Here is a 21,790-nt window from a genome sequence, read left to right on the forward strand (position 1 = left end):
CCCAGCACCATCGCCAGCTCCCAGGTAGGTCCCAAGTAGGGTCCCTTCTCCCCACAATCATCCCTGCAGCTGCGTGACAGTTGGTCTGCCACACCTGGCCTGGAGTTGAGCTGCCCAACATTAACTCCTCACTCTATCCCTTTTGCCAGAGGTCACCTACCACGCTGCACCCAAGCCTACAGACCTGCCTCTGCCCCATTGCTCTAGCACCTAAACAGTCACGAAGAAGGAGCGTAACAGTCGCTGGCAATCTGCATCAACTGAAGTCATCTGAGCTGATGAAGGCTAGTTTTTTTTTGGCCAGTTTTCAGCCCCCTCATCCTCCTCCAAAACACGTCAGACGAGAACTGGAGCTGCGCAGGGGCGGCTAGAAAGGGCGTATGGATGTAGGAGTTGTTGCTGGGGGGTAGGGGGCGGCAGGTGAGTAGGGAAGTGACCGGACCAGGACTGAGTAGTAGAAGCGCTAAGAGAGCAAGCCGGTAAGGTGAAGGATGTAAAGGAGCAAAGAGATGCCGAATTCGGCTGGGGGCGGGGAAGCTCCTGATTGGCCAGCGGAGGACGTGATGTCACGTCCGGCGAGGGAAGCCCTGCCTCAGCTGCCCCCCCTCGCCCTGCCCCCGCCCCCACAGGTGGTGCCGCCGCCCTGGGTGCTGGGCTGGGGGGGGCGCCTTAGGGGACCCCGGACTCGGCCTTTGCACTCCCGGCTCTCCCCCCCGCCCCGCCTCCCATCTCACCCAGGCAACGGAGCACATCGCCTGGGCTGAGAGAGCATTCCCTCTCTCCCTCCGGAGAGCGAAGGGGCGCCCGGTGCGCCCCGATCGTGCCCCGCCTCGCCCCGCCCCGCCCCGCCCGGGCGCTCCCCTCTTCCCGCCCGCGCTCCCCGCCCCTCCCTGCCCCTCTCCGCGGCCGCCGTGGGGCCGGGCGGGCGGCGGGGGAGGCGCCGAGCCGGGGCTGCGCGTTCGCCCGCCGCGCTCTAGGCGGCCCGACTGAGCGGCCGGACCTCGCGCCTCGCGCCTAGCTCCCCGCGCCGCAGCCGCAGCCGGCTTTTGTTGTCTCCGCCTCCTCGGCTGCCACCGCCTCTGGACCACGAGCGGCGCGCGCTGGGACCTTGGCTCTGCCCTTCGCGCACACTGGGCTGAGCGGGCCGGCCGGGACCGAGGGAGGCGCGCACCGGCGGCCAGGGAGCCGCGGGCCCCGCCATGGAACTCCGGACCCGAGGCTGGTGGCTGCTGTGCGCGGCCGCCGCGCTGGTCGTCTGCGCCCGCGGGGACCCCGCCAGCAAGAGTCGGAGCTGCAGCGAAGTCCGCCAGATCTACGGGGCTAAGGGCTTTAGCCTGAGCGATGTGCCTCAGGCAGAGATCTCGGGTGAGTAAGGGCGCTGCGTCCGGGGGCACCGGACCCTAGCACTCGGGAGGTCTGATCTGGGCCCCTACCCGCGCCGCAGCTAGCTCCGGGCGCCAGAACCCGCCGCCTGGACTTGGAGTGGCCTCCTGCTCCTCAACTGGTCTATACCCCACGGCCCTCGCCTCCGAGCTCCGATCCGCTCTGTTGCTGCCCAGTTCCCAGTCACTACGCTCTAGAGTCCCTTCCCCATAGCAATCTGCGCTCCCTTTGGGTTAGGGTTGGAGCTGGGCGTCTTTGGTCCCCAGCTTGGCCCACTGTGCCGGCGGGGCAGCAATCCCAGCTCCGGGACAGCGTGCCTGCCGCCCTTGCGGCGAAGCAAGCGGTAGCTTTGGGACGGTCTATTGGGTCGCATATCCCGGTTGCAGTGGGCTAGGAACTTCTCTATGCGGACCTCTCCCAGAGGCGTCAAGGGTTCTGCTTAGGAATTTACGCGGATCCACAGCAGGAGCCGCCTAGGTGGGATTTATGGGGAGATCCTACACTTCAAGCCTGGGTTCTAAGGAAATGTGAGCCCGCTGCGCGGTTCAGGGGACCCCAGGGCTCGAGGGGATTCCTGCCTAGGAACTTGTGCCCGCCAGCGCCCCTATCCTAGCACACTCGTGGTCTGACCGGGCGCTCCGGGCCGCCTGGAGCTGCGAGCCCAGCTGCAGGTGGTCGGCGTCTTGGATCCCGCCCAGGGGCCTTGTCATCTCTTTGTAAGAAGAGCGGCCCTCCTGGCGGCGGCCTCGGCCCTGCAGCTGCTGAGAGCAGCCCTTCCCCTCCCTTCCCTTCCCTGCTGCCTCAGGAGCTCTGGGAACCGAATCTTTATGAGCTTGGAGCGCCTATGCAATGTCCCAAGGACCTCCCAAGCCCCAGGCTTTGCTCTTAAATTTGTGGGGAGCTTTCCTGGATAAAAAATTTAACACCAGGGCCTTGGTGAGCAGGGAATTCCTGCTGTGGGGTTCTTCTGAAACTGAGGGGGCTCACAGACTAGAAGCCAAACTCAACTGGTGTCGTAGGCACTCTGAATGAGGAAAGTAAGAGTATTGCCCAGAGGGGTGGCCTGTGGCTTCAACTTGCTTGGGAATGGCAGTAAATAGCCAGCCATGGAGAACCCTGTTTCTGGGGAGAGACAGAACCCACAAGACACCTTGCATGGCCTGAGTCTCTCTTGACTATCTCCCTCTCAAATGCCCTCAGAACAGGCCTTTCTATGCCTCTCTCTACATACAGCCCTGCCATTGCCAAAGCCACCTCCTACAGTTCTCTGGGCACTGTCACCCGGTGCCTGGCAGCAGCAGGTATAGTTTGGTTGGTGCCCTGCTCACTCTACCCACCTCCAAACACACAGAAATAGGAACATATACCCTGACATCCTTGTGTATCTCTTATCCCTGCCAGACGTACCCTGCTCCGCACACATACCAGCCTGAGGCCTTCCAGCCTACATCTTACCTTGGCATGGATATGCCACCCATCTTAAGGCCTTCTTGGAGACCTTCTTGAGCTTGTACCCACCCACAGCTACTGTGCCCGAGTAGGCAGGGACTGGCAATGTAGGCAGTGACAAGGGCAGCGAGAGGGCAAAATAAAGAAGCAGAGGTGTGGTCCTTCCAGAGAGCCTGGTTCTTACTGCCCTGCAGTTGGGGAATGTGGGGGATTAGGAACAAGACAAGCAAAAGGCTTTGATGTCTGTGAGGACAGCCGTAGATGCCCATCCAGCTGGGGTGTGTAGGCACCCTGCAGAATTACAGCAGTCATACTGGTTGGGGCCCAGTGTTTGTTCAGAGACACCCTATTTATTGACATGCAAGGCTGGGGCCTATGTTTTCCCATCATCCCTATTGGTGCACCTCAGAACTGGTGCCACACTTTTCTGGAACCCCGTGGGCTGCACCTCACAGCCCTCAGAGTGGGAGAATACCTTCAAGCCCCAGGGCACTAAAGAGAGTATTAGCATGTAGAGTGAGAAACAGTGTGACCTCCTAAGATAGCAGTAGCCCAAAGGGCAGCCAAGCTCAGGGTCCTGTCTGGTTCTGTGCCACCAGACCTGGACTCTGAGGACCAGGCGCCCTCTGGTGGCCCCTAATGGCGCAGTCCTCCCTGGAGCTCCTATGTAATCCCTACTTATAAGAAATATGGGAATACCCCCAGGAGATAGGTGCCTGCTGAGGTTCAACTGGAGTCGTCACTGGGTGGTTAGGAGAGAGGAAGAGTGGCTTATGGGCAAATGGATGTCCTTTCCTGCCCCTGAGTCTTAGGGACCAGAAATAGCAGGAGACTTCCCCTTTATCAAACAGTACTGTAGGTAAGAGGCTGGCTCCTCACTGAAGGCACTGCTTAGTTTTCTGGATGGCCGTTCCAGGCAGCAGTGATGACAGCTGTCCCATTCCGTAGAGGAGAACTAGCCAGGGGAGGCAGCCACTACAGTGGTATCCTCCTTCTGTGCCAGGGCCCTGCTGGGGAGCAAGGTCTAGGTGAGGTTGCTAGGAGCCCACTGCTTCATCACAGCCATGGGCAAGCAAGTCTCTCTTAGCTGGCAGGACTGTTCTGGGCCATGTTACTAAGTGTACCCTGTGTGGTTAGCTCTGTACCAGGGTTTTCCATTTGGATTCTAGGGTCAGAGACTACCCCTGCCTGGTCTCTGTTGTCAACACAAAGTCCATCCAAGGCCACTGGCCACAACCAAGTAGGTTCTCTATAAACAACTGCAGATGAACACGTGTTTCTTGGCAGCTGTACTGCAGCCTGGAGGTGGAAGGTGGAGATGGCCTTAGCAGAGTGCGCACAGCCCTCCTTAGGGTCCCCAGCCTGGGCAGAGTAGGGGCTGGGCATCAGAAGAACTTAAAACTATCAAGCTTCGATGCCCTAAAATCACAGTGTTCCTGCCTGCCTGCCAGCTAAGGTGGGCACCTCATACCAAAACCCCACAATGACTATTCACTAAGCTCCCAGCAGGACTCTAAGTCTCTATGTGAGCTTTGGCCTTCTGTACAGTAGTTTGGAATCCAAAGTCCTCTTGTTCCTGTATGCCCTTTCCACCTCTTAGGAGTTGTCTGACTTTCTACAGAAGCCAACTAAGGTCTGTGGCTCTCAGAAGTCACTGGCACATTCGCCACCCTGAACTGAAAGTATCTGCATACCCTATTCTGCCCAGGAAGAGACACCCCTGTGTGGCTCAGCCTGAAGCCTGGGGTGGTCCTCATACCCTAGTGTGCTGCTTAGAGCTTGACTTTCATCATCCCCAGCACAACGGTCGTCGGGCTTACGTGTGCCCAAGGGAGCCATGTTCCAGCACGGCCGTCTGCGTGATGCAATGACCTGGGTCCTTGCTGTAGCACTGCGGCTCTCGTGCTGGACAGGCCATCCTGTTTCTCCATGGAAACTTCCTCTCTTGGGCTCCAGAGGCTTTCTGCAGAGTCAGCACACACTGCACAGGTGATAGTGTCCATCAGCTGAGAGGGTTCCTGATGAACTGGCTCCAAAGAGGCATTTTCACAACTACCCCAAGAGCACTGGGTGAGAGGGACTGTGTGAGCCACTGGAGAGAAGAGGACATCAAGGCCAGAGAGGCCACATACCGTTCTTAGGGCCTTGTCTGACAAACGTCAAAGCCTGTGCTGGCAGCTATTCCTCAGTAAAGCCGGAGCAGACCTCCTTTCCAAGGCTCTGTGTTCTGGAAGCATGGTGCTGTCTCAGCTTGGAGACCTGAAGTAGGATTTTGCAGTGCAGGTTTTGTGGGCCTCTCAGCTACTCTTTGTTCTCTGACTCTCTGCTTTGGCTCCTTCTTAGGATCTAGAAATTCTTTTAACTGACATTATATAGATATAACTGTTATATGTCTTCCCTAGCTCTAGACATATAACAGGGGTGACCCAAAGTGTGCACAGAGGTATCCTGACTGCCTCCTGTGGGCCAAGGACAGAACCTCAGATTGTCAATAACTGGGAGAGGCAAGCTGATCTTGATGGGACCAGGTCCCAAAAGAATTGTTGGCAGACGCCCTGTACACAGGGCTAGCCAAGGAATATGGTAGGGGCTCTGACAATGATAGTGACACTAGACTACTAGTGCAAGTCTCTAGTGACAGGCCTACTCTCACCTCACCCACCAAAGTACTGGGGCTTTACTGTCATGTATGCCAGCCAAGCAGCGGGGATGCACTTTAGAGCCAGGTAGGTTCAGCCAGTGTGCGAAACACACCTCCATTTATACCATGGGTCCTGTAGTCCGGCTGTCACTTGCAGGGACAGGTGGACTCTTCCTTAAACAAGACTGTCCTCTTCAGGCTGGGTCAGGAGGGATTTCAGAGTCTTAGCTATGTCAGAACATAAGCAGAGCCCCCACCTCCACCACCACCACCACCACCACCCCCCCCCACCCCCCGCTCATGAAGTTCGAGCCTCTGTCCAGCCCTGACCTACCCTGACTGTGGGCACAGTCATGTGGCGTTGGATGCTACCCATGTCCTTTAGTGGCTTTAGGCTGTTGCCTCTCACCTGGAACCCAAGCACCTTGCTGATGCCCTGCTGGCAGCCTTTCTTGGTGGTGATTAAGAGCAGGCCTGGGTCGGCACCTGTAATGCTCAAATTCTCCCATATGTTTTGAGGCATGGTTCCCTGGGTTGATATGGTCCTCTCTTCCTTGAACTCAGCTCTACCACCACCACCCACACCATGAAGAGGCTGTTGTTCTGGGTTCTTACCAGAACACGGGGGGAGCCAGGGGTGCCTATATGTCTAACTTGTTGCCCATCAGCACCCCATGCCAGGGAAGCTCTTGAGTGTGAGGGGAACTCCCTGCCACCCCATTGAGTGACAAGAATCCTTGGTGACTCCCTTAGGAGCCACCTACCCTCAGCTTCTCCTCTGCCTATGCCCTCAGTATTATCTTCCACTGGCTTCTCATTGCCCTGGCATATAACTCCATCCCCCTAGATCAGTCCCTCCTGTGCTCACCCAGGGCCACCTCTGCCACTGTTGTCCCCAACATTCCCTGACAGGCATATACACTCCTGCTCTGAATCTCACCTGAGCAGGTCTTGGGTCCATTTGTATGGTGAACACTCCCAAGTTCTCCCTGTGTGCCAAGCAGGGGACCAGCCCTGGAAATCCTAGTGTTTTCATTTCCAGAACCACAGCACCAAAGCACAGCAAACGGGAAGATGTGACTGCAGACATTGCTTCATGGTTGGGGTACTGGGAGCCTGAGGCCAGGCACCAGACAGGGTCTTCCCTTTGTGCAGCGGAGGGAGAACATGAGCCCAGCGTCTCCCAGCATCCTTGAGATGTGCTGGTGTCCCTGGCTTAAAAACCCACACTTTAATCTTTGCATAGCTTCTCCCATATATCTATTTCTAAACTTCTTATAAAAACACAGTTTTAAAAAGAACAGTTGTCTTGGATTAGGGCCCGCTCATATACTCTTAATAGTTAATGTCTGCAGAAACCTCACAAATATTCTTGAGTTTGAATGGGGGAATCATACTCGCATGTACGGGGTTTTGGGGACTCAACAAGGAAGGACCCCATGATGTCTACATCGCATTCTCGGTGCTGATTCAGCATGTTCTGTCCGGCTGCTGAAATCTCGGCTCTCTGTTTCATTCAGAGTCACACCTCTCCCCACCTACCTTGCCCGCCTGAAGTCCTCTCATCAGAGCTTCTCCCCGTGGCTGACCCCTGCCTCCCCAGAAGACCTTCCTTCCATGGTGGCAGGCCAGGGTTTTCTTGCTGATATGCTAGGTCTAACAATGCTCCCTCAGTGGCCCGACCCATAACTGCTAACCAGTGAAACATCTCTGCGGTATGTCACAGAACCAGGATTGTAGTCTGAAGACCCCTGGCTGGCAGTCAGTGGCACCAGAGGTCCTCAGACAGACCACCTGTGAACAGAAGAGTCAAGCCAGATGGGAGGCTCAACCCTAGGACAGATTTTCAAGGAAAGTGGAGAGCAAGGGGCGGGAACAAGACTGGGTTTGGTGGAAAGCCCCAAAGCATGCCAAACAGGCCGTCTCCCCCGGGGCCAGGGCCAGCCAAACAGGCTGCTGCTCACTTGTACAAAACGCTCCCTAGATCCTGAGGACTTGGCCAGGTGACAGGGCAGCCCCTGGGGGCTCCGTCAATCTTGCTCCCTGGCCATCTGCCCGATCTCCCCCAACCCTGGGAAGCCAGGGCCAGGACAGAGAGGAAAACAGACCGAGAGCAGGCCCTCTGTGGACCGAACCCGGAGGCCAGTGCCAGGAGGTCAACATGGTATGTCTTTGTGTGGGCACCACAGGTGGATGAGGCGAGCTCAGTTGGCCTCTAGCCAGTGCTAGGGCCTGTGTCTGGGTGGCTCAGAAAGGAAGCCCTGTAATCTACCTAGGGGATGAGTGCTCCAAAGCCGCTGGTGGGCAGAGCACTGCTTAGCATGTACATGGGAAACTGAGTCCCAGAGATTAAGCCAGGGTGGAGCCTCTGTAGAGGTCTGATACCCTGACTAGTTCCTATTTATAGTCTGAGTAAGTCAGTGCCCCAGCCCAGAGTTGGCAAGTGCCTGTGTGGGTCCCAGCTCGTGGTACTAACCTGGGTACTCACACTGCCTTATTTAAACTGAGGAGACCTTTAAGTAAGCCTGTCTCATAGGTACTGAAATAGTGTCCACACTGCAAGAGTGAGACCATAGGGCGGAGATAGAGTTCTCGAGCCACAGACTCCCTCAGGTGCAAAAAGGGACAGAGGACTAAGGCATCAGAAGCCAGCACTGGAAAGATTAGATTAGGGGAGCGTGTCCTAAAGGGCCTTGGCTAGCTGACTGAAGGGACAGAGGTGTAAACTCGGCACATCCTCAGCTGGCCACACCCAGGTAGATCTTTTAAGATCAGAGCTGGCCTTTTATTGGTCCCAGATGCCTAAGCCAAGCTGGCCAGGCTGTAAGGCCTTTTTCCTTTAGCCCCTGACTCAACATGTTTAAGATCTAGTGAGAAATTGAGTCAGGACTTCCAGACACCCCCACCCCCAAAACCCAGTAGTCCTCAGACTACAGTGGTCGTAAACCCACCAGCCTCTAGTGAGGATGGTGTGTTCGAGTAGCAATACTACCAGATGTGGGACAGGAGGGCGCTGATGAGACCTTGAACAGGTGGCTCACCTCCCCATAGGCCGTTCTGGCTTACTGTAGCCTCAGAAACACCTTCAGAAGGATTCCCAGCCACTAAAGATAGCTGTTGACCATATCCCAGACGGTTATCTGTGGGTGGCCATCCCTCCTGTTGTGACCGGGGCATCTTCATTGTCTGTGGCTACCTGTGGTCCTCAGAATCCAATCTGAAGGTGACCTATGGTGACGTCTGAGTGTGTCCTCAAGCATCGTGGCTGCAAGTGCCCATCAGAGGCTCTGGGGGCTACAGGGAATACATCCCACCCACCTGTGACCATCTGTCAGTCTCTGGGGAGAAAGATGATGCCACCTGCTGCTGGGGTTGGCTCAGACGTTTACACATCTACAGTTGTCATGGAGCTCGGGACACACTGGACCACACAGTTATCTAGAAGGAGAAGGTTCTTACTAATTCACTGTAATTCTTAGTAAGTTACCAAAATCCCTAGTAATTCACCATTCCTAACTTCTGTCCCTCCTACACTCTTGTAACAGTACCCAGAACTCTCTGTACATCCTGATATCCTAGGACTCCAAGTTGGCACATCTTACCCAGCATGTGTTCATATGGGGCTCTGGGCTGATGGCCATAGGTCAGATACCCTGGGCACGCCCTCTATGAGTGATGTGATAATCCTGACCAGAATCCACCGTGTGGAACTTTGGTAATGCATTGTTCCTAGCAGTTCGTGGGTGCCATGTTTAGCTTTCTTCTCTGTGAGTTCTTAGGATCTTCCACAAACTCCAGTGGCACCATGAGAAGGACTTAAGTGGGAGGTGTAGGCTCACCAAAGTCAGGGGGACCTTGGGTAGGGAGAGGAAGTGGAGTTGGATCCAAAGGCTTACAATTGGGCATTAAAGTGTTAGTGCAAGTCCGGGGTCCTTATAGGAACACAAATGAAACTCAGCATTCAGGAATGTGGGTAAGGTGACTGACTCCCATCCAGGCTGGGAATAACAGAACCTGGGGCTTGACCAGTGTAAAAACCACTGATATTTTTCATGTGCCTTTACTTTTGTAGCAGATAGCTTAGAATATAGCACACTTGCCGTAAGTTTGAAACTCCAGTGAACAGTAAACCAGCTACCAGGTCTCACAACATGGTGTGTTCACAGGGAAGGGCACACCACTGTGTTCTGCAGTGTTCCAACAAACGCTCTTTGAGTTTTGTGGGAGATGGAGGCTAGTTCCTCGGGTCAAAGAGAAGGCCCAAGTGTCTTGGCCTCCGTAGCCTTCTCATGCTTCCAAACTAAACCCAGCTCTGAAAAATTGACAGCCTCCACCAGATGGCACTGGGGCTCAGAACGGAGCCCAAATCCAGCTGAGTGACTAAGAGAGCCTGCCATTCCGAGGGCTGAGCTAAGAAATGAGTGTGATCACCAGTGTGGACAGTGGTGATGTATGGCAGGGTTACGGGGTACTCTAAAACCTCTAGGGGTGCTGCCAGAGCACCTACTGTGTGCTGGGTGCTGTTCTTGGTGCTGATACCTAGCGGCAGACAGAGCGCTCTTCAGGCTGTGCAGCTAATGGGGTCCTTGAAGGCTGGCATGTGTCAAGTTTGCCTCTGAGCATGGCCTTGCTTGACTCACAACCAGATGTTGCACAGATCACTTAAAAGTGCAGGGAGATCACTGTGATGATGCAACAGATACAAGTGCTCGCTGCACAAGCCTCAAAACCTGTTTGAGCCCCAGAACCCGGGTAAAAGCAGGAGAGAATTGACAGCAGAGTTATGCTCTGACCTCCCCATGAGCACAGCACCCACACATACACATACACACACAACAACAATAAGTATAGGGAGGGTTACAAGTGTGGCTCCATGGTGGATCTTTGGCTTATTAGCACATGCAAGGCCCTGGGTTTTGTCCCCAGCACCACGAAGTGCTAAGAAACGAGGGCCTTGGAGCCACACACCTGCTGAAGTGACCCAACCCTAGGCTGCACAGGACAAGTCCAGGACTCCCAGACTACTGTCCTGCAGTGCAGTCTTGGCTTTCTCTTGACATATCATCGAGGTGGCTTAAGAAGCTCTAGCCACATCGGGCGTGGTGGCGCACACCTTTAATCCCAGCACTCAGGAGGCAGAGGCAGGCAGATTTCTGAGTTTAAGGTCAGCCTGGTCTACAAAGTGAGTTCCAGGACAGCCAGGGCTATACAGAGAAACCCTGTCTGGGGGGGGGGGGAGCTCTAGCCACCTGCAGAGTCACAATATGATGGCCCCAGCCTTCTGTGTTATTCATCTGGTGGGACTCTTGCCTTGGGCTGGGCCCTTAGAGCTTTTTGTCGACCTCAGAAACCAGCCTCTGTTTCCTACAAAACTCAGCAGGATTTATAGCCAAACCCAAGAACATAGAGTAGCAGAGTCTAGCCTGGTATTGAGAGAGCAGAGAGAAGTCATGAAAAAGGAACTAGAAGGTAGGCGAGCAGGCCTTCAACAGGGTGGGAGGTGGGGATGAGGATCATGCACTGTTACACTGTGGCTGAACCTCTGGCAAAAGCCTGCAGCTGATAACAAAACCCAGGAGGTGGAGCCAGAGAAGGGTCTAGTCACAGGGTTAAGGCTAGATGGGGTAAGAAGAAGAGGGTATAATAACAACTTTGTTGCCGCTGCAAGAAACTGACAAGGCAATTGAAGGAAGTTATTTTGTAAATATATTTACAGTTCAAGGGGGAGGTAAATTGGGATTGGGAAGATGCAGTGGGAGGAGCTTGAAGCAGCTGGTTACATTGTATCCACAGTCAAGAGCTCCTAAATTCAGGGGTTCAGCTTGCCTTCTTGGTTTGTTTTCTTACAGCACTGAAGGTCTGTCTTAGGTTATTGCTGAGATAAACACGGTGAAACAATTTGGGAAGAAATTTGTTTTGGCTTACACCCCTCAGGTCACACTCTTGCAAAGAAGTCAGGAACTCAAACAGGGCAGGGACTGATGCAGAAGCCATAAAGGAGTGCTGCCTAGGGCTTGTTCCTTAAGACTTTCCAATAGTTCTGGGGTGACACCATCCATAATACATTAATCACTAATTTTATTTTATTTCTTAAAATATTTTATTTATGATATGTAAATACACTGTAGCTGTCTTAACCTCTGAGCCATCTCTCCAGCCCAAAGATTTATTTATTTTATGTATATGAGTACTATAGCTGTCTTCAGACACACCAGAAGAGGGCGTCAGATCCCATTACAGATGGTTGTGAGCCACCATGTGGTTGCTGGGAATTGAACTCAGAACCTCTGGAAGAGCAGTCAGTGCTCTTAACCACTGAGCCATCTCTCCAGCCCCCAATCACTAATTATAAAACTGCACTATAGGCCATTCTTATGGAAGCATTTTCTCAACTGAGGTTCCCTTTTCCCCAAATGACTTATCTTGTGTCAGGTTGTCATAATACTAGCCAGGACAGGATCAAACCCACAGCCTGTATATGCTAGGCAAGTGTTCTACCACTGAACCCCAAGAGATACTACTACACATGTCAGATGGGTCTTCCCACTTCAATGCAATCTAGAAACTTCCTCACAGGCCTGCCCAGAAGTTTATCTTCTAGATGATCCTGAACCCTGCCAAATGAATATATTAACCAACACGGGGGTGGTAGTTACACCAAAGGTGGCAAATGTCTTCAGAGTAGGGCAGGGCTAGAAGACAGCTCTGTGAATTCAGTGTTGGGTGCCTTAGCGCCTCCTTGGAGTAGAGATCCCCAAGCTGCCCTGGAAGACACAGTGCATTCTGGGTGTCAGGATGCAGCCAAGTTCTGTTCCCAGGCTTCCAGGGCTTCTGTTTGGCAGAGTGGGCAGTCTGGGGTCAGTCAGTATGGTGACATCAGAGCCATGCAGAGTGGAGACCAGAAGGCATATGGATGGGTGCTCTTGGGCTGTGGGTGCTGTGTGCAGTGGCACAGTGACACTGGACTCAGAAGGAATGTTGGGCTAGGCTGTTGGAGAAAGTCACACCATTGGTTGAGAACCATGTCAGGAGAGTGACCTGCTCAGTGCCCATTAGCCAGCAGTGAACACTGAGAAACATCCTCACTGAATCCAAGCCTGATCTGTTGGATTTAGCTAATCCACCTAGTTCAAGAGCGAGCTTTGCCCTCACTTGGCTGTGTGACTGTGGGCTGGCTGCTGGGCTCTGTATTGTGCCTTCAGAGGAGCTCCTGGGAAACAGGGAGGCTGGGTCCTCCATGGTGCTGTTTTTTCCAGGCAGGCTGTGAGCGACAGAATCAGCATCCAGGCATCCAGGGAGGCTGAGGAGCCACAGGGCAGGGAGGACCTAGCCAGTGTCCTACAGTGCTCCTTCCTGAAGTCATGTCAGCCACTCAGCTACTGCTCACTGGTCCCATCATGGAAAGCCATCATGCCAGGACAGTGTCCCCAGGATACATCAGCAGTAGAGACAGGGCTGTGTGGGTAGCAGGCCAGCAATCACTCTCAGGGCTGCTGTTGAAAAGTGGGAGCTGACTTTTAGAAAAGAAGCCAATGGAGGTGAGGGATGGGAACACCTCAGGTCTCAGGAAAGGCAGGAGGAAACAGGAGCGTGTCACAGGACCAGCTTCTTGCCAGGCCTGGGCAGGTAGCAGCTAAGCAGTGAGGCCTTCCCTGTCCTGGATCCCAGGCCTTGACACAGTCCTGATACTCCCGTAGGGAAGCATGGCTCCTTCCTTCAACTGTCTACCTCCAGGGATCCAAGATGCCTGCCCTGAGCCCTATGCACACACAGCCGTGTCACCCACCGGATCCCTATGCCAGCCCTCTGCCTGCCAGCAGTCACTGGCAAGAGCCTGAGTGTAGACAAGGTGGGACCAAGTCACCTCAGTAGATAGCTGTGTGAGCATCCCTGAGGAGGGATGAGAACTGAGGTAGCAGAGAGTGGTCCCATGATGCCACCTGCTCCTAGAGTACAGAGGGTGAGTCTGAGCTTTGGGGAGTAGGGCCTGTGCAAATAACAGTGACAAAACCCTGCTGGGTAGGAGTCCCAGGAGCACTTGGGGTTGGGAGGGGCCTTTCTGGGCTGAGTTGTGAGACTGTCATCAGTAACAGGAGGGATGGCCTCCTAGCAGGACCTTGCAGACCCTTGCCCAGCAGCCTGAGATCTCATTTTCAGAAAGCTTGGCCAGGACCAGACAGGAACTTTGCTGACCAGTGCAGTGGCCACATCTGACTCCAGCAAGGCCCATGGAGCCCTGGTTTTATGGGCGAGCATTCGTCTGTGTCCCTAGGAATACTGGCTGGCTGCCTGAGAGCTCCAGAGGTCTCACACACCAGCCAAGCCTGGGCCGGGGGAAGGAGCTCAGCGGGCCCCAGGGTCTGATGTGGGTGAGTCACATCACTTCTGGGAACCTCAGTCATCCCGGCTGAACTGTGTGCTTGTGGGTGGATGCCCACCGGTGACAGTGACTTCAGTTAGATCACATCCCATGTCTTAGGGTTCCTATGGCTTCGACGAAACACCATGAGCAAAAAGCAAGTTGGAGAGGAAAGGGTTTATTCTGCTTGTACTTCTGTATCGCTCTTCATCATGGAAAGAAGTCGGGACAGGAACTCAAACCGGACAGTAACCTGCAGGCAGGAGCTGATGCAGACTCATGGGTGCCGCTTACCGGTGTGCTCCCTCGTGGCTTGCTCAACCTGCTTTTTTATAGAACCCGGGACCAGCAGCTCAAGGGAGGCCCCATCCACAATGCACCCTCCCCATCAATCACTAATTAAGACAATGCTTTACAGCTGGCTCTTATGGAGTCATTTTCTCAATTGAGATTCCCTCCTCTCTGATGACTCTCGCCTGTGTCTAGTTGACATAAAACTAGCCAGTGCACCCCCACAAAGAACTGCAAGACACAGCCATGAAAAGGCAGGCCACCCCAGTGGGTAGACAATGACTGGCTTCTCAGAATGGTGTGTTGTCACCAACTGAACCTCTGTCCCCATTAAACATTGATCCCTGTTCTAGTTTTATTTTTGTTGCTGTTGTAAAAGTACCCTGACTCGAAGCAACTTAGGGAAGAATCAGGTTTGTTTGACTTACATGTCCATCGTTACAGGGAAGTCAGAAGCAGGAACTTGAGACATCTGGACACATCACATCCATAGTAAAGAGCAGAGAGAGGCAGATACACCTATGGTGATGACTTGTTTGCTGTCAACTAGCTTTCTTCGCTCTTCCACAGGTCAGGCTCAAGCCTAGGGGATGGTGTCACCTACAGTGGACTGGATCCCACAGACATGGCCACAGGAGGCCATGATCTAGATAAGAACTCACTAGGGCTCTCTTTCCAGATGAGTCTAGATTTTGTCAACTTGAAAGTCAAAACTAATACACACACACATACTCCATTCCTCTCCTCAGCTTCTGACATGCACAGTTTCACTCTCTGTCTCTTTTGGTTCTGTCAGTCCTAAGGACCTCACTTGGCTTCTTTCACTGAGCATGACAGCCATCTCACAGCATGTCAGAATTCCCTCGTTGAAGCAGAACAATATTCCATTTTATAGTTAAGAGTTTGTTCATTCAAACATCCATTTGTACCTTTGGGCTCTATTTGATACACACACACACACGCGTAAAAAATCAAATATAATTGGCATCCAAGTTCCCTGCTACCCTCCTCTAATTGTGCTTGCAGGGAGTTATGGGACCACAGCTAGAAGCCACATGCATGCCCTTGCTGGGCAGAGGTGCTGTCAGGACAGCCCAGCCTAGGGAAGCTGTCGAGACTACTGCCTCTCAGCAGAGCATGTTGACTCTTGCTGTAGTCTTTGCCTTCCACCCAGGAATTCCCCTGGGATGAGAATCTAGGGAGGCCAGCACTGCTCACGTGGCCATTCCCAGCCAGTGTGACCTTGGGTATGCCGATTTGACTGTCTGTATGCCACCAAGGTCAGTGATAGACAGATGAAGTGATTCTAACCCCAGACCCTTGTTTGCATGGCACTGACCATGTCGTGCTAGGAGTAGGAGCCCTCGTGGATGGGAACTCCTCTTCTGGGTTTCCCTTATACCACAAGATGCTGGCTGCTCTGCCTCTTGGACCTGCTTGGAGGAAGGTCTGAGTTGGTTATAGCAGCAGCTTTGTTCCAGAAATGTCCACACCAGTCTAAGGTGCCCCTGACTATTATATGTATTATATTTTATACATATTTTAGCATGAGAGCTAGCATGGTTGCTGGGTGGAGCTGAAAGAAAGGAAGTGGAGCTTTCTGGGGAAGGGGAGGTAAACAACTTTTGCAGGGAGGTGAGGGATATGCCCAGGAGGATGGCTGCCAGACCAGTAGGAACAGCTGGCCAGGCAGCCAGTAGCCTGGTGCTTCTGCCTTGGGCTCCATCCTGGTTGGGTTATGGCCTCTCTTTACCACCTCTGCCAATTTGGTATTTACGGGGCTGAGTCTCTTTAGTCCATGTAGACACATCTGAGGAAGTAGACCCAGTCTGTCATACAGGTCTCCTCAGCTGCCCTGTGGCCCAGACAGGGCCCAGAAGTGGACCGGTGAGCCAGCTAGATGAGAAAACGCTGTAGAGCCGGGGGGCAGTTGGCACGAACCCTCCCTTTTATATACTTCCTGACTGAATCGCCACCCTGACCCACATGGGTGTGAACGAGAGAGCCAGGTTGAGTTTCACTGAGTTGGTGATGAAACACTACAAACTCTGAGTGGGCTCTGCCCTGCTGCCAATTCAAAAAGTTGTGGTCTTGGTAGACATGAACACAGGGTCCTCTTCATCTCTAATGTGTACCAAGAAACCATAGGCACTGGGGCAAGACCGTTAGCCCCAGTGGGACCTTTCACCATGCTGAGGCACCTCCTACCTGGCATTCACTGGTGAGGTGGTCTGAGCAGGCAGTTTAGAGAGCATCTATTTGGGAGTCTGCTGGATCCAAAGCCCCCTTGGCTGAGCAGCTGTTTGCCCAGAAGATTCCTGTGTCCCCAGTAGTGTGACTGACTAGGAAGGCTGAGGGCACCCATCCATTTCAAGGAAGAAATGTGAGTAAGTGGCTTTCCCCATCTGGAATCAGAGATTGGAAAGGGGATGATGATCAACAGGGTTGGGGAGCTGCCCTTGTCCCAGGAGGGCCAGGAGCATAGATGAAGAGGCAGCCTGGGTAGCGTTTGGAGCTAGGTTGGCTGGCACGACTAAGAGAAGTGTATCAGGGAACTGGAGGCAGGGGCTTTTGAGGATGGGTTCTCAGGGAAGGGAGTAATAGGAAGGACTGGGACACTGCGGTGACCTTTGAGTGCCCAGCAGTGGAGATCTGATGTTCTACCAGAGAGGGACCTCCTCAATGCAGTTAGCAGTCTCTCTCCAGGTCTAGCCATCCATGGTCCTCTCTAGCTAGTTCCTGATGAGTATGTGCCCTGCTGAGGCCAATGAGCCACAGCACCAGATACACCCCACCCCCACCTCTGGGCTGGGGCTAGTAGCCCAAAGGCAGAGATTTGATCCACAAGTCCTTCGAAATGCCAGCACCGTGGATCGAAGGGGGAGGAGGGGGGGGGTCCGCAGCCGCCTACTGTTTCCAGGGAGACGGGGGCGGTGCTGACGCGCCAGTGAAGGCTGCGGGAGGAGGTGCGTCCCAGGAAGCTGCCTTCAGCCGTGTGCACCAGTGAGACTGCCACTGCCCTGCTGCCCTAGGTTGTGGGATCCACCATGCCACGCCGGCGCCCCTTAGCCTCATCTTGGCCTTTCCTGCTGAGTTCTGCTGCTCTGCATTTGCCAGACCAACTCACTGGCGCTGGAATCGCCCTTGCTATCCGGAGTGCATCCACAGCTGGGGACACTATTGGAGCGGCCGTGGGGAAAGGGGTTCTAAGGCCAGGAGGGTTTCCGCTAAGCTGGTACTAGGCTACGTCTGCTAGGCGCCATCTCTATCACCATTCCTGTCTGCATTCCCCCTCCTCCATGCGTTCACCTCTCATCTTCAGCTCCATTCTCTCACAGCTGTACCCCCACTACAGCCTATCTCTGTCTCATTCCCTTCCCATCAAGAGCTTGGTCATCAGCCCTGATGTCCACTCATGTCTCTCAGCTCCCACCTCCATCCTATCCCCATCTCCCTAAAGTTGTGCTGCACCATCCTAGATATTCCTCTCTACCCCATTCCTCCCTCTGCACCCCCTCAGGCTGCCGCAGCCCCCTTCCCGCAGTAAGTCCCCCTTCCTCTACTGAACCCATCCCCCCTTTCACCCCGCCCCCGCCGCCACAGCCTTGGCGCTCGCTTTTCTCCCTCCTTTTTCTGCCGCGCCCACTGCGGCAAGCCCCTTCCCCGCCAATCACATCGCCCTCTCTCCTCTCCCTCCATCTCCCGCTTTCCGCAGCCCCCCTCCAAATGCCCCCCTCTGCCTGCCGCAGCACTCAGCTCTCCGCACCAGCCGCGCCCACTGCACCAGCGCCCCCTCCTCACTGCGGCGCCAGAGCAGGCGCCTGCATCTGCAGCTCCGGCTTATCTTACCGGCTCCAGCTGTACAGAACCATCCCCATTGCGGAGGAGGCAGCGGTCGGTAGGAGCTGCAGGTGTCGCCCAGGCTTTGTTCGCCCAGGGCCTGGCCTGATGCTGGAGAGGCAGCTGGCAGGAGCCCTTGCCTGCCCGGAGATGACCCCTCCCACCGAGTCCATAGAAGTGCCAGCAGCCGATGCCCCCCAGTTAGGGGGTCCCTGTTCGTGATGGAGGTTCTTCTTGGTGATGTTGCCATTTGGGTGAACTGGAGGCAGGGGCTCGGGAATCATGAAGGCATCCAGGAGGGTGGAAAAGTATTGGGAGTGAGGTGGGGGCGGGGAGGGGATTGTGCCTGATGCTTTTCCAATTTCAGAGATGGAGTTGAAATGTCTTCCTTCGGGTGTGACCCCCGGGAACTAGACAGGTTTGTTGGGGAACAGGAGCAAGCAGTGGTGAAAGCCCCCCTGGAGCCTGGACAGTGAGTAGTCCCCCAGAAAGCTGGGCCATTTGCTCCAGGCTGTCACGTCCTGGAGACCCTCAGCCTCTGGGGCTGGAAAACCCAGGAGCACAGAGGGCTGGTTTACTTCTAACCCACCGGTCAACAGAAAGGCCTGCTCTAGGAGCCAGCAGCTGGGGAGGGGAGTGTAGCCTGTGCCTCTCCCTTATCTGCGGTGCTGAGAGCTTATACTCTGTATGCCCCTACACTCCCCCAAGCCGTGCCAGCTGGAGTGTTTTAGGGACCGTGAAGGAAGTGGGCTTTCCACTCTGCGTCTCCCCCATGAGTACAGGAAGCTTCTGGAAGAATGGACCAGGGGGGGGTAGCATGACTCTGCATTATCTTCAGAAGGTGGAGGGTTTCAAGGCATTGGGTCCCTGAAGTGTCAGGGGAGGTCAGGTCAGAGATGTCTGTGGGTAGCATCAGGATGCTGGACTCTGCTAAAGTCCTGGGGTGACTGTGGATGATGACCAAGAGGGATGCTGCCTCTGTGAGGGAGGAGCAGGAGCTGGAGCTGTCAGCAGGTGGCAGGAGGGTGTGACCCTGAAAGGTAGGAAGCCACAGGCTGCTGTCTGCTCTGGAGAATAGTGGGGGGCCGGGGATGGGGTGCAAGCAGCCAGATTTAGGAGGAGGTAAATGAGCAGTTGCTGCCCATGGGTTTGCTGCAATGGGTTGCCACGCTAAATGTCACAAGAAGCAGGGGTCTTGGAATTTGAGAGGCTTTGGGGTTGGGGGCAAGACTTAGAAAAGGGACTAAGGTGGGGGAAACCTGCCATAAACAAACAACCCCCTTCCCCAAATAAAATCTGTGAGTGCCAGGGGAGGGTAGTGCCCCCCAAAAACCCAGGAGGGAAAGATCTGGAAAAATGAAACCAACTCTGCGAGAGATGGGCGGGGTCAGTGGGGAACAATACTGCCGCTCCACTCCCACCCATCTTCAGGGCTGGCAAGGAGGAAGCTGCTGGTACGCTCATCCCTTTAGGGTAGAACGGAGAGACGGTTCCTATGATGGGGATGTACTCCAGTGCTTTCCTGGAAGTGTAGAGAGCTTTGCAGAGCCTGCCTTAGCTGTTCTGATGTTGAGCACCTGTGGTTCCAGTTGGGCTGGGTCTCAGCAGGTAGCTAAGAAGCCTCCTCTATCTTTGACCCTCAGCAAGCAGGTCTGCCAATGCATGGGCTTCTGGGCAGCCTGACCCAGCCTCCCCGGGGCCCTCAGGCCGGTGCCCAGGCTCTGGCTCCGTGTCTTCACTCCCGTGTTTGTCCGAGGAGGGAGGGAGGGACGGGGGCGGTGCTGGGGCAACTGGAACAACGCAGGTCACCGGGCTGGCTGGGTGAGGTGGCCAGGCAGAGCCAGGGGGCTGCAGGGGAGGCCATTGGATGGGGTGTGCTCATAGTAGCTGGCCAAGAGTCTCATGGGTCTCATTTATCCAGAACCTGCCGTGGAGTGGGGCGAGTTTCTGTTTCTGAGTGTGTGTCCTTAATTAACTTCTTCCTGTTTCAGCTTCGTTCTTCTGTCTATGTGGTGAGGGGTGGCAACTGGGACCACTAAGATGGAGAAGGATGTCAGAGGAGCGGGAACCATGGGAGGGGCCAGTAAGGCTGTGCCCACCTCTCTCTTGCCAGTGCTCTGTTGTGCAGCCTGGTCCTCAATATTTCCACCTAAAACCTTTGACCTGCACATGCAGAGTGCCCCTGTCCCAGCTGAGCCCAGGATGGCCCCATCCTGATACCTGAAGCCTCCATCCCCAGAGCTGCTTCCCCACTCACTGCTGGAGTCAGAGATGGGTCATCCTCTACAGTGCCCCCCCATGATTCCCCCTCTAAGAGAAGTAACCCTTAAACCCCACCACTCAAAGAGAGAGATGTGGCGTATCACCTCAGCCCAGCAGGCCATGGCCCAGAGCAGAGCAAATAGAAGGCCCTGCACCTTGTTGTGCTGTAGCCTGCTTGCAGGTGGATAATCTCTGCTCAGCCCTCCCTACTCTAGAAGGAAGGGAATCAATGGATGCAGATCAAGGGGCAGGACCTAGGCTTGCAGCTCCCAGCTGTCTGGGCCCCAACCCAGCCCTTTCTTGAGGTTGGGTGCTTAATAACATGTTGTTTCCCAGGACCTGCAGCCCCTGTGAAAGGCAGGTGCCCTGGGCAGGAGGAAGCAGAGTGGTAGGAGCAGAGGGTACCAGGTAGGGGAGCAGTGGGAGGGGCATTCCGTGTGCACCTCCCATCTCTGACTCCCTTTTCTCTTGACTCCCCCAAGCACCCTTGAATCAGAATACAATTCCTTCTGTTCTTCTACCAGCTGTCAGCCACTGCCCTGCTCTGTGGGCCTTTGGGGACCCTGAAACCAGGTGGGACTCAGCCTGTGAGGCCAAAAGTCCCCACAGGGTTCTGGGATGAAGCACAGCTCCCATACCTTAGTAATCAGGAGGAGGGCTAGGCCAGGCCCTCAACCTGAGACCTGGGAGAGCAGATCTGAAGGTTGTCCTACCTGGGGATGGAGGGGTGGCATCTGGGGATATATACCCTCCATGTCAGGTCAAAATCACAGAGGCTGTACACAGTTCCTCTCTGCATTATGCCCACACACACACACCATCCAGCACACATAAATGCTCGTGCTTGCTAAAGACAAGGATGTGATCATGTAACAAGCTCTTGAGGGTGAATGCAACCTCAGAATCTCTCCTTAGTCAGAGATCTCCACTCCCAGTTGGCTTCAGGGGAGGGGGAAGGGTTCATAGAAATGGGGTCTAGGTCCCCTAACACATAATGGCCTCATCCTGAGGTCACAGGTTCCTGCCCCCACATGCTTCTTGACAAGATGTCCACTCCCCTCTGGCTCAGTCCCCCACCTCTGATGGCAGCCTGCAGTATCACATCCTGGAGTCCTTCACATCCTGCCTTTCCCATCAACCCGTCAGCAAGGATAAAGCCCAGGTACCAGCCCTGGCACCTACTCTGGGCTCTGGAAACTCTGCATTTCACTGGCTCCCCATAACATCAAAATCAGCATTCCTGCACGAGGGAAGCTTCTAGAATCCCTGCTGACCTCTCCCTCTTTCCAGACCTTTCACCTAAGGCTGGGCCACTGCCCCTGCCTCTCTGATCCACCCAGTCCCTGTAGGGACTGTAGGGCTCTGTCTTTAGGCTCAGAGACAGCAGTGTGACCCTATGAGAAGGGAGTAGAACAGATTAGGGTCAGGCATAGGCCCAGTCCTGAGTAACTCAGCCCCCAACTGGGACAAAAGCCAGTCTCCAAGCCTCAGATTCCCTGTAAAAGGTGTCGCTGTAGCCTCCTCTCCCATTGAGGTTTTCTTCTGATGCCAGGAGACTCTCGGGT

General features: G+C 54.6%; 1 protein-coding gene and 1 pseudogene across 3 annotated transcripts in view; one reads left to right on the top strand and one right to left on the bottom strand.

The window, feature by feature from the left end:
* The first annotated feature begins 910 nt into the window (after positions 1-910).
* Gpc1 (glypican 1) overlaps positions 911-21,790 on the top strand; it is a 28,527-nt gene continuing 7,647 nt past the window's right edge. The window contains exons 1-2 of one of the 3 annotated variants that reach the window (XM_085839556.1): positions 20,603-20,798; positions 21,295-21,387. Coding sequence is in view for 1 of the 3 variants with exons in the window: in XM_021159869.3 (XP_021015528.1) it covers positions 1,200-1,365 (166 nt within the window). In the remaining 2 variants the exon portion in view is untranslated. Of the gene's footprint in view, positions 1,366-20,602; positions 20,799-21,193; positions 21,388-21,790 lie in introns of those variants that run through there. The other 2 variants (XM_021159869.3, XM_085839558.1) reach the window with 2 other exon arrangements.
* On the bottom strand, positions 1,962-18,247 carry LOC147006086 (uncharacterized; annotated as a pseudogene).

Source organism: Mus caroli, unplaced genomic scaffold (assembly GCF_978045245.1).
Source record: "Mus caroli unplaced genomic scaffold, Mus_caroli_1 scaffold_1, whole genome shotgun sequence".
NCBI lineage: Eukaryota > Metazoa > Chordata > Mammalia > Rodentia > Muridae > Mus > Mus caroli.